Source organism: Castanea sativa, chromosome 5, assembly GCF_040712315.1.
Source record: "Castanea sativa cultivar Marrone di Chiusa Pesio chromosome 5, ASM4071231v1".
NCBI classification, from domain to species: Eukaryota; Viridiplantae; Streptophyta; class Magnoliopsida; order Fagales; family Fagaceae; genus Castanea; species Castanea sativa.
In genome coordinates this window covers 72,389,250-72,404,104 of record NC_134017.1, presented here as the reverse complement: position 1 = coordinate 72,404,104, position 14,855 = coordinate 72,389,250, and the positions used below count along the sequence as shown (strand labels likewise).

General features: G+C 33.8%; 1 protein-coding gene across 4 annotated transcripts; it reads right to left on the bottom strand.

The window, feature by feature from the left end:
* Window positions 1-255: 255 nt before the first annotated feature.
* On the bottom strand, window positions 256-3,496 carry LOC142633262 (transcription factor bHLH112). Of its 4 annotated transcripts, none has more exons than XM_075807478.1 (8): window positions 3,030-3,496; window positions 2,047-2,680; window positions 1,849-1,959; window positions 1,629-1,694; window positions 1,438-1,503; window positions 1,253-1,303; window positions 991-1,133; window positions 256-307 (listed from the first exon to the last, which is right to left on the bottom strand). In XM_075807478.1, the coding sequence occupies exons 1-8, from the start codon at window positions 3,368-3,370 to the stop codon at window positions 271-273; spliced, it is 1,449 nt and encodes a 482-aa protein (XP_075663593.1). In that variant the 5' UTR covers window positions 3,371-3,496; the 3' UTR covers window positions 256-270. The 4 variants fall into 4 exon arrangements, with proteins under 4 accessions (XP_075663593.1, XP_075663594.1, XP_075663595.1 ...); XM_075807479.1 differs by having other exon boundaries at window positions 1,444-1,503; XM_075807480.1 differs by lacking the exon at window positions 256-307 and adding an exon at window positions 401-887.
* Between the last annotated feature and the right edge of the window lie 11,359 nt (window positions 3,497-14,855).

Below are 14,855 nucleotides of genomic sequence, written 5' to 3'. Positions count from 1 at the left end.
AGAATTGGAGAATGACCAGAAATTAGGATTTTATTTTTTGGATTTAATATATATAAAGTGTATCACGTTATTTTTTTATTTATAATATTTAATTTAGACTATAAAATAGATAAATTTCAAATAAAAAAGACAAAGAGGAGAGGGTTGGCACATCTTTATCTTCTAATGAATTCACACCAATGTGGTTTCAAACGCGCACAGATACACATACGCGCGCATGCATATCGAACTCTCTCTTTTCCCCTCTCTCATTATCATTCACCAGAAACCCTAAAAGCAGGAACAGTGGGCCGCCCTCTGACTTCCACTACGACATTCCAAACATATAAACAAAAGAAAAAAGTTAAAAACCCCAATCAAACAAAAGCTCCACTCACTCCTTTTGTTGAATATATACGAATTCAATACAAATCTCCTTTTATTTCTTTTTTTTTTTTTTTTCTGTTTTCTTTATATAAATAAATATATAAAAGGTGGAGGTGGTGGTGATGCCAGCTCTATACAAATACATGAACAGGAACAAAAGGGCCTTTATGAATCACACCCTCCTGCTAAATTCAGCTATTCTCAACAACAACAATAGCAAAATTAAATCTAAAACTATTAGTGTTAAATTCCGCTGAATTTAGTAGTTGTTCCTGTCCTAAACCCACCTCTAACTATATTTAATACTTGGGGTTATTACAATAGCACCAATATATATATTCTCTCATTTCCAGAGGCTACTAATCATTTGCTAGCCTAAATCATTCTGCTTGCACCTGGCCCAGCAGCACTGCCTGTCCATCTTTAAAGCGTCATTTCCTTTTCTTTCTTTCTTTTTCTTCCTTTTCTTTGTGTCTTTAGCTTTTGCTCATGACTAGTACAGCACGGCAATATTGTAGCTTCTAAGTATGAAAATGAAATAATTATCATTCCTAACTTCGCTGGGTTGTTGATACTATTAGTACTCTATTAGTTTGGTAGAACAACTTGGGCTTCGTTCTCTACCTGAATGTTCCTCCAAATGTTGGTGTCCAAAAATCAGCTGTGGTCTCATTAGCAACTGGATATGTGCTTGAAATTGGAACCAAGCAAAGTCCTCGGGTTCTTAGATCTTGTTTTGGCCCTTCTGTGTCCAATTTATCACAAACCTGCAACAAAAACAAATGTGAATCCATTTATGTATTTATTATTATTATAATCTTTTAGAGAAATAAAAGTCAAAATGGAAATGATTGTTTTGAAAAAATGAATGAGAATTTTTTTTTACCTGTTGGTGTTGAATTGGAGTTCCATTTTTCATATATGGAGTACTTAAAACCTGAAATTACAAACATAAATTTAGTTAACACTGGTTCTATAGTATTCTTTTCTAACTTGTTGATTTTTTTTACCCATTAGGGTTTTTCTTTAAATGTTTATTACCATAACAAGGAAGAAGATAATCAAACATACACTGACTTGATCATGGAGGAACTTGATGTACTCAATAGCTTCGTGGAGAACGGAGGCTGTATCAGTCTAAAACAAGAATATGAATCAATGTCATTAGCTTTCAATTATTTCACAAAGTAAAGGTCTTTCTTTCTATTCGTACTCTTTGAAAAAAGTAGAGAAAAAAAAGAAAAACAAAAACAAAAATCTACCTTTCCGAAAGGTGAAACCAATTGTTGGAGTGCAGTTATCCGGTCCCCTAGTTTCTCTTTCCGAACCTGACAGAAAAAACGCTAGAAGTTCTCATCCATATCTTTATGGGTAAAAAAAAAAATTATATATATATATATATATATGAATAATTACAATAATAAAAAAAGATAAAGCTTCTAACACTTCAACTAGTCAAAAGCTTGATCGAATATATCGTACCTTAAAAGTTGGTAATGGTGATGGGGTTTCAATTCTAGGCCTTTTGAATACAGGTTCATTGACACTTTTCTTCACCACTGAAACCGAGTCTTGAACATCTTCAGTGATGGGCTGAAATTCTCACATACAAAAATTAGTACCACGAACCCTAGCTAGATATATAGCTTAGGTTAACTTTATAATTTGATATATATTTACCTTTGTTGCGTGGTTGGAACACTTGGGTTTCTCTTCAAATGTTGGTACTAGATATTGTGATGGTGATGAAGGAAAAACCCCAGCTCGAACACTGTCATTTAGACCCACCGTGGCCACGGCGGTGGAGGCATTCCAAAAGGGTGTGTTATTAGTGAAGTGCAAGCCACAAGGTTGTTGCTTTGGGAAAAAGGGAGGAAACCTAGGCCAACTAGGTGATAATTCATTGGTAGTGGCACCAAAATTAGTGGCGGATGAATAGCTTAGAGATCTATTGTTGAATAGAGATTGCTGTGGTTGAGGGTCAGGATCAAATAAACTTTGTATCAATGTTGAAGGGTATCCATAAGAAGCTGATCCCACAGGAAAGCCTGTGGATAAGCCCTGGCAAGTCACTGTACAGTTGCCGGTAGAGCTACTGACAGTGTCCAATGAAAAGTCTTGACTTATAGATGACTTGAAAGCAGTGATGGATGAATTATCTTGTTGATCACCTCCATTAGAAAGGTTTTTTGGGCTCCAATTCTTTTGGATTTGAGTAGAATCTACTCCTCTTTCTTGTTGGTAATTCAACCTTGAATTCATTTCTTCTTGAAGCATAGAACTATAATTGCTCTCAGCTCTTCCACTATTCCGACTGTAATAAATAAGGATGAAAGAATAAGATTCATATAGAATTTCTCTCCCACAAACATATAATTTGTCTTTTATTTTTCCCTAGATTTTAAAAAGTTTAATATTGATCAGATTGACTTCTTTTTCCAAATGAAAACAACAAAGAAAAGGTAACAAGTACTCAACTTTTTACTCCTTAGTGGAAGCTTTAGTAAGGTCATGTAGGATTTGGGCCAACTATGACAAAATTTTATATTAAAAATCTAACAACATCACAATTATCATATGGAGCTAGCTAGCGAGCTTTGTGGTACACAAACTCTATGAGTGGCTATATATTAATCAAATTAGCATCAAATTAAGTAACTTACAGCAAAGCTTGATTCCAATCGGATGTTGTTGAAGATGATGAAAGGCCAAAACCCATCATTTGCAGTGTGGAATCAATCAAGATACTACTACTGCCACAGCCACTGGCTGAATCAGCCTGTTGTTGAGGCTTCTGAACATCTTGGAAAACTATGGAGCTATCAGAGACTGAATTAGTTTCCTCACATGGCCTTCCCTTCATGTCCACCATATCAGACCATGCATAGCTTCCAGTGTCATTAAGTGCCATGGAACATGGCGATGAGCTCCCTGTGAAAGTGCTTCTAGATGGATTCATCCACCAATTGCCTCCACAAATCCCAGTCTGAAATTCCTCTGCCATGACCAAAAGAAATCTTAGTAGTAGTACTATATGTTAACTTTTCTTCTGTTCCTCTTCTTTGTGTCTTGGAACTCTCTCTATGTTTCTTTGTCTATATCTAAGTGAAGCACATATAGCTGAATTCTTTTATAGGAGTAAGAATTTATATATGAAACGGTTTGCAGAGGGTACAAGAGTGGAAATTTAATTTAAATTTTTTTTTTACCAGAATCAGGTTGACATTTCAATGAGATGATTGGACAAATGAGAGAGCATTTTGAATCAAATTCTCTTTTCCTTTAACTTTGATTTTTTTATATAAAATTGCTATCTTTCTCTCATTCTCTCATAGTAGTACTTTTGTTTTTTCACATATAGATTTTTTTTCATTTTTTTAATTGGGAAAATTCTTGTTCCTTATAAATAAAGGGATATGGTATGATGATGATGGTGTTTGATCTGACTGCCACGTCATGTTTTGAGACGAATAACGTACCTTTCTTTTTGTTAATCAAACGGGTGGAATTCTTTGTTGATTACTATATTGCATAGCACCTTAGATAAACCTGAATATTTAGGACCATTTGGTACTTGATGGTCCAAATATGTATGATTGTAAAAGAGTATGTAGTAGGTTACGTCTCTATATTCTAATCGTGTGGCTCCTCTACGCGGTAATTTAGGCGCGTGAAAGTCACATAAAATGAGAAACAAAAAAATTTGGCCATAAACATTATTTAACATGGGGAACCAAAGGTCAGTTCACCCCATCGAAAGGACCTTATAATCTCCTTAAAATTTTGCTCTTCTTGATTTGTAAAGAAGTAAATACCAAAATTGGAAGATTCTTGTCGAAAAGTAATAATAGATGGATTAAAAACTTGAAGAGAATTTTTGTATCATATCAATGAAAAGATGAAAGAAACTACAAATCGATATGTACATGGACCAAACTCCGACACCAATAAGGCATATATGTCTGCCTAGCCGACATGGTCCATCAGAGAAAGAGTCTCTATGATCCTTACTCGATCATGGGGTTTGATAACTCCAAGGGATAGGAATATTTTGATCCAAATAGCTCGAAACCAAATATTGGAGTCTAAATGTCTTGGATGAAGAAGGCAAATTAGACTATGGTGATTGACAAAGTTTACCAGTAGCTTAAACTTTACACCCTGGTATGAATAATTGGACTTGCTTGGTCTTGGACAGGGACCATGTATGTGTCATATGAGAATTTCGATTAATTTAGAGAGATTGAAGTGAAGATTACGTTTCAAAGGTTAGACTATGGACTATCCTCTTTTTTCTTTTTATAGGAACTATGGACTATCCTCTTGAATTGTGTCTTGGTCAGTACATTGCATATAACGATGTTCAAGCAATGTTTTATCGATGTATTCTCCTCTAGATCTTGTAACACGTCACGCATTGATCAACTATGAGATTTCTCATTTTCTTTCAACTTTTTCCTGTAAAAAGAACAGTTATTGTTGCCCCGGTAAGTACCAAAATACTTGTAGTGTGGTGAGATAACCTATTTTCCTTTATTAATGAGAAGAATTAGGATTCAAATTAATCTTCTCAACCATTATAATATTGCCTTACATGCGACTATGTGCGGGGTAAGTTTAACCTGTAAAAAGACAACAATTTGAAAATTTAATATAATTAACTGGCCCCAAATTCATAATGCTATTTTGAATTCAGTAGTACTGTCTCTATATATTATATTAAGATTTTAATGGAGTTTTCTGAATGTGTTATATTCCTAACAATTGGTATAAAAACGAATGAAGGTGTTTAGTTAGGTTGCAAATTAAAGGTTATCAAAATCCCTTCCGAGGTTTGAGCAAAAGAGGGGGCATGAACTTGAATCCAAACAAGTATGCAAGAAACAAGGCAAACTTGCAAAAGCTCACAGAAATGATCTTGGAAAAATGCTTAGCATTAATTGCCAGTGACACTAGATAGATCAAAGAAGAACGATGCAGCATGAGGTTCCCATTGTCGTGCACGTATAGAGTTTCCAGGGATGCGCATGTGGGACTAACACATGGTTCTTATTGATGGTTAGTAAGAGAAAAAACTCACATGTAACTAGGCGCTAGTAGGACATGTTTTTTACTCTGTTGATGCTCATTTTGGAAAAGCCTGGCAATAGGAAGAAGCCTAACTACATAGGCAAGAAGAGAGTTAATGGATTGAGAGAAAGAAACTCATCAAGCCCGAATGGCAGGAATAATGAGTCTTAGGCCCATAAAGTAAACAAATAGGCCTTAGGAAAGCAAATGGGCCAACAGGAGCCCAAAGGAAGAAGCAGTAAACCCGTAGACATTATATGATGTAGAAAAGTGAGAATGGGTCACAGCAAACCCAAAGTAATGAAGTAATAAAGTAAGGGATTTATGGAAAGCTCATGAACCCCAATGATGAAAGATATAGTAATTGGGCTAAGGAGACCCAAAAGGAGTTAGTGAAAACCCATAGGAATGTAAAGTTGGAAATGGGCCGAGAATGCCTAGGAGGAAAAATGGGCCAAGAATGTCCAACAAAGAAGGAATGGGCCAAAGAAGTCCATAAGCAATGTAATGGGTCCAAGAAGCCCAAAGTAGCATGAGTATGAGTCCAATGATCATACTGGGTCATTGAAACCAATTGAAAAAAGGAATGTGCAGTAGGCTCAAAAAAAACCCAGCAGGTGCGGGTCAAATAACACCAAAGCTGGAATGGCAGGGTTGTATGACATAAATAACAACAAGATTATAGAAGTAGCAAAGAATGGGCTCAAGAGGGGTGAACCCTCAATCAAGCAAGGTCCAGCCCTTGAAAGGAGCAAGCCCATAAAGAATGGAAAATCAAAAGACAGTTCACATCATAAGTGGTCAAGGATGAGCGGCAGAATGCACAGATGAGCCTCTAGACCATGACAAATGCATGAGCATCAGGAAAGCTTTTGATGTGTACGAAAAGGGGCACACGCAAACTTCAAGCACTACCAGCCTATACCCAACCAATACAAGGGTGGTGGGTCATGGGTCAGAGGTAAAAAGGGGTATGGTCTGCCAGTGGGGAGAAGGGGAAAACCTATTCTGGAGTTCCAACTTAAACTCTTTTAGGAGAAATGTCCTGCTGGAATGACATACCACCTGAAAAAGAGAGGATGAGCTAGGACCACTAGGTGCTTGCCATGAGAGATAGCAAGAGAGAATACCCACACCGTGGAGGATAGGAATGTCACAGTGAACAAGTAAACAAAAGAGTTTTCTATGTCTAGTAATGGGTAGTGGCACAAATAGCACAGGTAAGTGGTGGTGACTAGGCAGCTGACAAACCAGTAAGTGGTCAGGAAGGACACCCAAATCCAGACAAAAGTAGTTAAAGGCTAAAAGGGTAACAACCAGTCATGGCAAGCAATATATATAGGGCTCTTGCCATGCACTGTAGGGGAACAATACAATCACAACAGTAGCAGTCACTAGGAAAGAATCACGGTATCACCATCACCATAACACTATACAAGTAAACACTAAGAAAGTAAAGAAAAACGAGAATAAAAAAAGAATGAAGAAAAAACAGAAAATGTAGTACGACAGACATGCACCACTAGGATAATCCCTTCTCTCCCTCTAAAAGGCCTACTCTCTATTGAGGAAAGAAGGATTCTTCTTTTTTGGGTACAAGTCATTCAGGTTCGTTCCCTCAAAGTGAGTAATTTCTGTGGTAGGATTCTCTTAAGAGGTTGTTCACATTGAGGAAGTGGTTCCCTCCTTGACCTTAATCCCATAATATGATTTGATATGGCAAACTAATATTTTTCTTATCTAATTTAATTATCATTGCTATTTCCCTTCCTATTTCTGCCATTCCTTTTACAACGCATTTCTCGTTGTTGCGATTTCATTGTTATTAAAGACCTTTTATTTGTCTTGTCTAATAGCAAACGCATTTCTTTGCCTTATTCCATTACATTATGCTTGTCATAGTTCTGTTGTAGCAGCTATGCTTGCCATGGGCGTGTGATCATATTTTCTATAAAAAAGGGGCATCGTTTGTGCACAAGCCAGGCTAAGGTGAGTTGCAATTGGACCAGTCCTGACTCTTCTACTCAGAATACTTAGGCCTTAGTACAGTAGGAGGCAACTCAGCCTAACATTTCAAAAGAGGCCCACCACAGACTCAAAAAGAGTTAGGTAATGAAACTCACAAAAAAATAGTGACTTACATGTGAGGGGGAGATTGTTAGGTCATAAGTTTAAGGTTTTGGGCTTGTATGTGTATGTGTATGTGTTAATGTAAAAGATTATATTCAAGATTTTGGCCATGTGTGTGTTAATGTAACTTTTGTCCATGTTATATTACTTAATAACTTTTTATTTAATGTGTTTCTTGAAAATTTTACCACTAGACTATATTGCCTTTTTCAATCTTTCTATACTTATAAAATATCAAGATGATCTGAGTTAAACAATTAGAGCAAGACTTAAGTACAGTACTTAATTTTTGTTCCCTCGCTTCCTCTCTTAAGATTTTGCCATGTGACTTTTTTCTCATGGATGGAAGTGTATTTTTTAAGTTAAGCCGTCATATGGTAGAATCTTAAGTGGAGAACTTAAGAAACAACATCTAAGGTACTGTACATAAGTTTCGTCCAAATAATTATGTCATCTATAAAATTTAAGTTGTTTTTTTAATATAAAATTTAAGTTGTTTTTACTTCAAAATATTGCACAAAGTATAAGTTTATAGATTGAATAATAAGTAGTATTTTATTAACACGAAATTTAGAATGTGTGTAAAGTAGAACATGAAAAACATCAGCATTTTAATTTTAAATATTAATATAACAAAATCTATTAAATGATGTAATATTAATAAAGATTGTCAAAGTTTTTTACTCAAGTAGCAAGTCGTAAGAGCGAAGAAAGGTGAAAGAAGCACTTGCATAGGGTTGGACAATCGGAACATAATATGCAATTCCCTTGAACATCAAGAAATTTGCAAATTGAATTGTGGAATCTAGCTATGAGTTATCACATCTAAAGTTCTAAACATGGAAAAGACTATTTTGGAATAAATGAAATATCTTTTTCATTATTTATCTTTATTTTTTATTAGATTAAAATTTATATTATCTAATTTACTTATTTCCAATTTAGTATTTTAGGTTTAAATTTATTTCATTTCAATCCTTTTATTTCTATTTGTTTCCAATGTCATACTTCCATCCCCTTTCATCCCTTTTGTATCATTAAATCTACCAAAACAATTTCAAATCTATATAAATATTAGGGGAAATAAATTTCTTAGTGAATTAATAATTTAAAAATATTGTTAGAAAATACTCTCTCTCTCTCTCTCTCTCTCTCTCTCTCTCTCTCTCTCTCTCTCTCTCTCTCTCTCTCTCTCTCTCTCTCTCTCTCTCTCTCTCTCTCTCTCTCTCTCTCTCTCTCTCTCAAGTCCTTAACAACAATTTGTGCAAGACAATGTGCAAGACCTTATCACAATCCATGTTGTCATCACAACCTAACTTATGAGTTATCATGACCCAAGTTTCTGCTATTCAAATGCACCCATGGTCAGTCACAATTTATGGAATCGGCCCTTAATCGACACCTGTTCCAACACATTTTCTCCTCTTCTCATTCTCCCTTTTCATTTTGCAATTTTTTTTCCTTTTGTTGTAGAACAAGAAGACCTAAATTTTTCATTTTGTGAATTACAATACTTTTAAGTTGGAAGCATAGCAAGGATGGCAACTTCACAGTAAAGTCAGCATACAAGGTTGCAAGGTCTCTCTTGAAGAAGGAAGATTGGGTTGAACCATCTTCAGGTGGTGGGATTAATAGGGTGTGGGCTACTATATGGAAGTTACGGATCCCCAACAAGATGAAGGTGTTTGGGTGGAGAGCGTGTCATGATATTCTCCCAACCAAATGGAACCTAAAGAAGAAATGAATTTTGTTGGATGAGTCGTGTCCGTTCTACTCTAGATTTCAAGAATCAACATTCATGTATTATGGGAATGTATAGCTACTCAAGATGTTTGGCATGGCAGTGCTAGAGCCTTGCAGAAATGTGGGACTAGGCCATCTAACTTTCTAGCCTTGTTGGAGTATTTGCTAGATCGGATGGATAAAATAGAGGTGGAGTTAATGGTGGTTCAGGCATAGTTAATTTGGAATCAACGGAACAGAGTGGTGCATGGAGGAAAATTCCTGGAGCTCGGTTGGTTGAATAAGAGAGCTGCTGAATTGCTTGAGGAATTCCAGTTATCACATGAGTATTTACAAGCTGAAACTGTGCACGGAGTGGCTCGACAGGTACTGCAGAATGATGGAACTAGTTGGAAACCGCCACCTCAATTTGTGTATAAATTGAACTATGACGCAACAGTTTTCGTGGATAATTCCAGTTCGGGGTACGGTGTTGTGATTAGAAACTCAAGGGGAGAAGTTATGGCAGCGATGACAGCTAAGGGCCCAGTAGTTCAATGTAGTGAGAAGGAAAAACTACTCGCCTGTTGTAAGGTGATGGAATTTGAAACGGATGCTGGTTTCACGAATCTGATAGTGGAAGGAAATAGTATTAATGCTACAAGGAGTATTGTTTCGGCCAAGGACAACCAGTCAGCAGACATTTGGCATCTGATGGGAGCATTGGAGTGGATATCTATGAGCTACATTAAGAGAAATGGAAATAAGGTGGCACATGTGCTTGCGAGATTTGCCCAGTATGTTAGTTTTGGATGGAAGAGATTCCATCAATTGCATATGATTATGTAAACTTTGATGCTTCTTTGATTTAAATGAAATTTGAATTCAATTTCAAAAAAGAAAAGTTGTGTGTTTATCATACTGCTGGTGGGTTTTATGGATCTTTTAGGTCTGGATTTTTGTGGACTAGATGCTTTACGCATTGTTTGCTTGCTAGGAAAGTGGTGAAAGAATAAAGAATATAAAAAACCAAAATTTTTATTATTATTTTTAGAATAAATAAATATATAATATTACAATTCTGGTACTTTTCAATTAAGGTTGTGAAAATACTAAACTATATCTTTTTGAAGAATCAAATGTAAGGGCCAAATTACAATAATTTAAAATTAAAGAACTGAATTGAAAACAGTTCAAAATTAGAGGATATAATTTACAATTTATTTTTTTTTTTCTTTGTAATATTGTAAGAACTACTAAGAGACATCAATATTTTTTTCAAGCCAACAAGTTCAGACGAAAATAAAGATGACAACTACAAAATCAATCTTTGTGGGCCAGTCCCATAGCACAGTGACCAAACAATCAGTCGCGTCATTTTTGTGTGCATATGAAATTATGAATAGTTAATCTTCCAATGCAGAATACATGTCAAATGCACAATATGATGAGAGTATACACTAAAATTTTACATTGTTACGTAATTTGGGGCCAATTGCTGTTTCTCTTTTCAAATTTGTAATTGTTATAATTGTTGAATGACGGTGAGAGTTACTTTGCTGTTGTTTTACCCCTAAAGATGTATTACTTCACTGATGCTTCACCACTAAACCCATGCTTTTTTCACCCCTAACCTTTTATTCCTATTCCTACATACTAAACTGTACTATTATTTAATTTAATTTTTTTTCCAAGTTTGTATTATCATCGGACATGTATTACAGTGTTTCATTTCATCGTTGTAAGTATAGTAATCTGTTTATTCTACCATTAGATATTTTCTATATATCTTGTTATCATTTCACTATTGTTGAACTTATATCATTTTTATATTTGCTTTACTTTACCATTGGACATGAATCAAAGTTCACTTATGTAGTTTTTAAAACCATGCAAAACATGTTTTGCATGGTTTTAAAAACTGGAATAGTCAAAGAACCGAAAAATGATATGGTTTTTAGTTTTTACCGGTTAAACTAGAAATTTCTATAGTTGAACTACCGGTTTTTATAATTTTTACCAATCTGATTGAGGGTTCAGTTTTCAATTTAACCGGCTAGTGCGATTTAGTTTTTAAAACTATAGTATATTTCTTTGTGAATTTTGGGCATGATTTCTTGTGTAGGCTAAAGAGATATGTTTAATATAGTTATCAGTCATCTTTATAAGGTTAGTTTTCAAACGATGACATGTGACCACACCAAAAAAATACCCCCAACCCTCATGAAAAATGGAATTACTGCCTTAAAACAGGGCCCAAAAAAAGCTTTTTCACCAGGTAAAAAAAAAACAACTGTTAGTCCCTTAGATTTGGGTGTAGATATAAACTAAGTGAAACACATTACTTGAACAATTTTCTCCCTCGTGCAAAATCCGTAGACTTTGCAAATCATATCTTAAAAACTTTTGCAATTAAGTGTCTAACAGTTGACCTTGGTACCTTAAAGTCAAAAGGCAAGTTAGGCCAGTTCCATGAATCTCTGATTTCCTTGAAAATGCAAAGGATAATGACATTTTTTTTTTTTTAATTTAACATTCTTAACTTGCTTGACAATAATGCCTCCTAATAATCTTAGTCGGAGTTGATTCAACCCTAAAGAATGTTTTTTAGGTAACCCACGTGTGGAAAATGTTGGTTATGTGTTTTAATCATATAAAGTTATTTGATTTTTTTGGTGGTTCATCATATTATATCGTGGACCACACCACCTAATATCGACTACATCAATGCCAGGGTCTCATTGGCTCAAATCGAGTGCAACAGTTTTCTTTCTCTCTAACAATAATATTGACAGCCTAGTTTTTTCATGCTTTCCACAAATGTTTCTGCTGGCACATAAGCCATTCAAGCAAAAGATTGGTCAAGGCCTAAATCCACAAAATTCAACGAATTTTGTTCCATTTAAATTTACAACCTTTGTTTTTTGTCTACTTTGACAAATAGTTATCAACAAAAATCAATAAGTATAAGGGGACAAGTAACATGGCATAATATTGACTCATGAATAATTTGAATATTAAACTTGAATTTATCACACTTTAGTGACATGAACTCCTAAAAGTTTCATATAGTTTTTTCTATTCTTACTACATAACATATATGCCAAATTAAATGAAGGATCAATTGCAATTATCCATCATATACAGTAGAAAATAATTATCTTATACATCATATGTATGTATCATCCCTTTCATAGTATGTAAACCCCACAATTATGTGAGACCAACGCACACTATTAAAAAAAGGTGTATATATCTGATACATGAAGTACATTTTCATACTATTAAACCCAATCTGAGATTAACTTGAAATGTCTATCATCTCATTTTCTTTTCTTTTTTTGGATTGATTAAAGAAAATATTACCAATTATTAGGAACTAGTCTATTAGTTTTGACATATTCGATGCAAATAAATATCATCTATCCCAAATTGAGTTCTCCACCAACTGTAAACTACCACATTTATTTAATTTTCTTATAAAATAATCAAAGCTTTAACAAAAATAAAATCCAACTCACGATATATGTAATCAATGTAATATAATGTAGAGGTGGCAAAATCTGACACAACCCTTAAACTCGACACAACTAACCTATTTATAAACATGTTATGGGTTGAAACTACACGGGCTTGGGTTATATTTGAGTTGACACGAATAACCCATTTAATAAAAAGGTTATGGTCGTGTTCAATATACGAACCCGTTTGACCCGTTTAACTTATAAAGTTATTAGTTATTAGTTATTTTGATATTATTACTTAATTTATAGTTTTTTTATATGTTTATTACTATATTTATAATTGTAATTATATTTTAATTTTAGATATATGGGAATTGATAAAAATTATATATGTTAGGTATGACATATATATTAATTAGATAGATTAGTAAACATGTCATTTGCATTAACCTTTACATGACTTATTAATTAAATGAGTTAAATGTGTCAAGTCAAGTCGACCTGTTTAATAAATAGATTGTGTTGGGGGTAAGGATTCCTAACACGTTTACTAAACAGGTCAGGTTCAAGTTAACCCATATAACTAAATACTCTTGACTCGACATGACATGAACTCAACCCACAATCACGAATTACCACCCCAAATATAATGTGAAACAATTTAATGAGATATGAATTTTACTCTATTGATACGACTACTACCTAACCAATCCACTAATTTGTTTAAAATCATGACATAAATGAATTACTAAGGGAAAATGGATATACAAATTAATCATAATTTTTTTTTTTTTTTTTGTGGAGAAGAATCATAAATTAGATTATAGGTAGTAAAAATTTATAGTTTAGGATATGCATTACAAATAATCCTATAGTGTTTTTTTTAATATTTAATCAATAATCCTATAGTTTAGAATGAATTAATAGTACTTTATAATAAAATAATAAATTATTAGTATTATTACTCATAAATGAGAATATTCTCTTCACCTTCCTTTTTTTTAGTCTTATTTTTCAATTATTTGTACCCTTTTTATATAGGATTAATTTGTGTATCTTTATTTTTGTTAAGAGACAAGGATTTATTCCAAGCAGTTATCTTTATGCTGCATGTTTTGCAAATTTCCTGCTTTTTTATGTTCTTCAATTAACTATAAGAGAACATGAAATAAACGAAGGCCATAAACTTCATTTTCCAGTTGAACTTTATAAACCTCCAATATTCCATTGAGAGAGTGAGAGAATAATATTTATTTATTTTATATATTTTTGTTCTTGGTTGCTGAAGAAATAAACGTCATGCTTATGACCTATCTGAACAGGTGTACGTCTGAGTCAACGTAGGACCCATAAGGCATGCGCGCGTGGGAGACACGTGGGACCTTCATAGGAGCACAAAGAGTCAAAGTACGACTGTGACAGTTTCTTTCTCCAAATCATTTGGCGTAGCGTAGCAAAGACGTACGTATTTTTCTTCGACCTCCTTGCATCCTCAACCGTTGAAACTTGCCGTCAATTGATTTGGGACCCATGATTAAAGTCTAATGGCCCCAGGTTCTGATTGGACGGCCTAGATAGACCTATAGGGTTGAATTAATAAACCAATAAGAATTCTCTTCAATCTCTTCATTTCTTTTTTGAAATGAAATATACTCAATTATTAATTGTAAGAATTTGATGATTAACAAATTTAAAAGCAAATATATAATATATTTTCTTAAATCGGTTGGTATTTTTTAATTGTTGATATAAAATTATTTAATTGACCCAAATTTTGACATAGGCATTAAAAATATAAAAATATACAACCCAATAATAAAAATTTATAATATGTAGTTATGTTAATTTTTAGCAAGAGTTGCAGTAGGTTAGTAGTCATTGGTTTTTAGACAAACTTACTCCTATTATATATATTGTTATATTTATAAAATGAATTATTTTTATTTTTAAACAAATGTGTTCTTTTATTTTAAAGGGTTTTAATCTATGATGTCCACCCTTGATAATAACTTTTTTATTATCGGACCAAAACATAAATCAAATTCTGATTTAGGTGAAAATTAAATTCTAGATCTCTTATTCGATCATTAGAGACTTTAGCAA

Bases quoted from the DNA above. Each gene is read 5' to 3' on its own strand.
- LOC142633262 (XM_075807478.1), bottom strand. From the start codon at position 3,370: ATGGCAGAGGAATTTCAGACTGGGATTTGTGGAGGCAATTGGTGGATG. The intron at 1,304-1,437 runs GTATGTTTGATT...TTGTAATTTCAG, and splicing joins TCCTCCATGATCAAGTCAGT to GTTTTAAGTACTCCATATAT. The intron at 1,134-1,252 runs GTAAAAAAAAAT...TTTTTGTTGCAG, and splicing joins CTCCAATTCAACACCAACAG to GTTTGTGATAAATTGGACAC.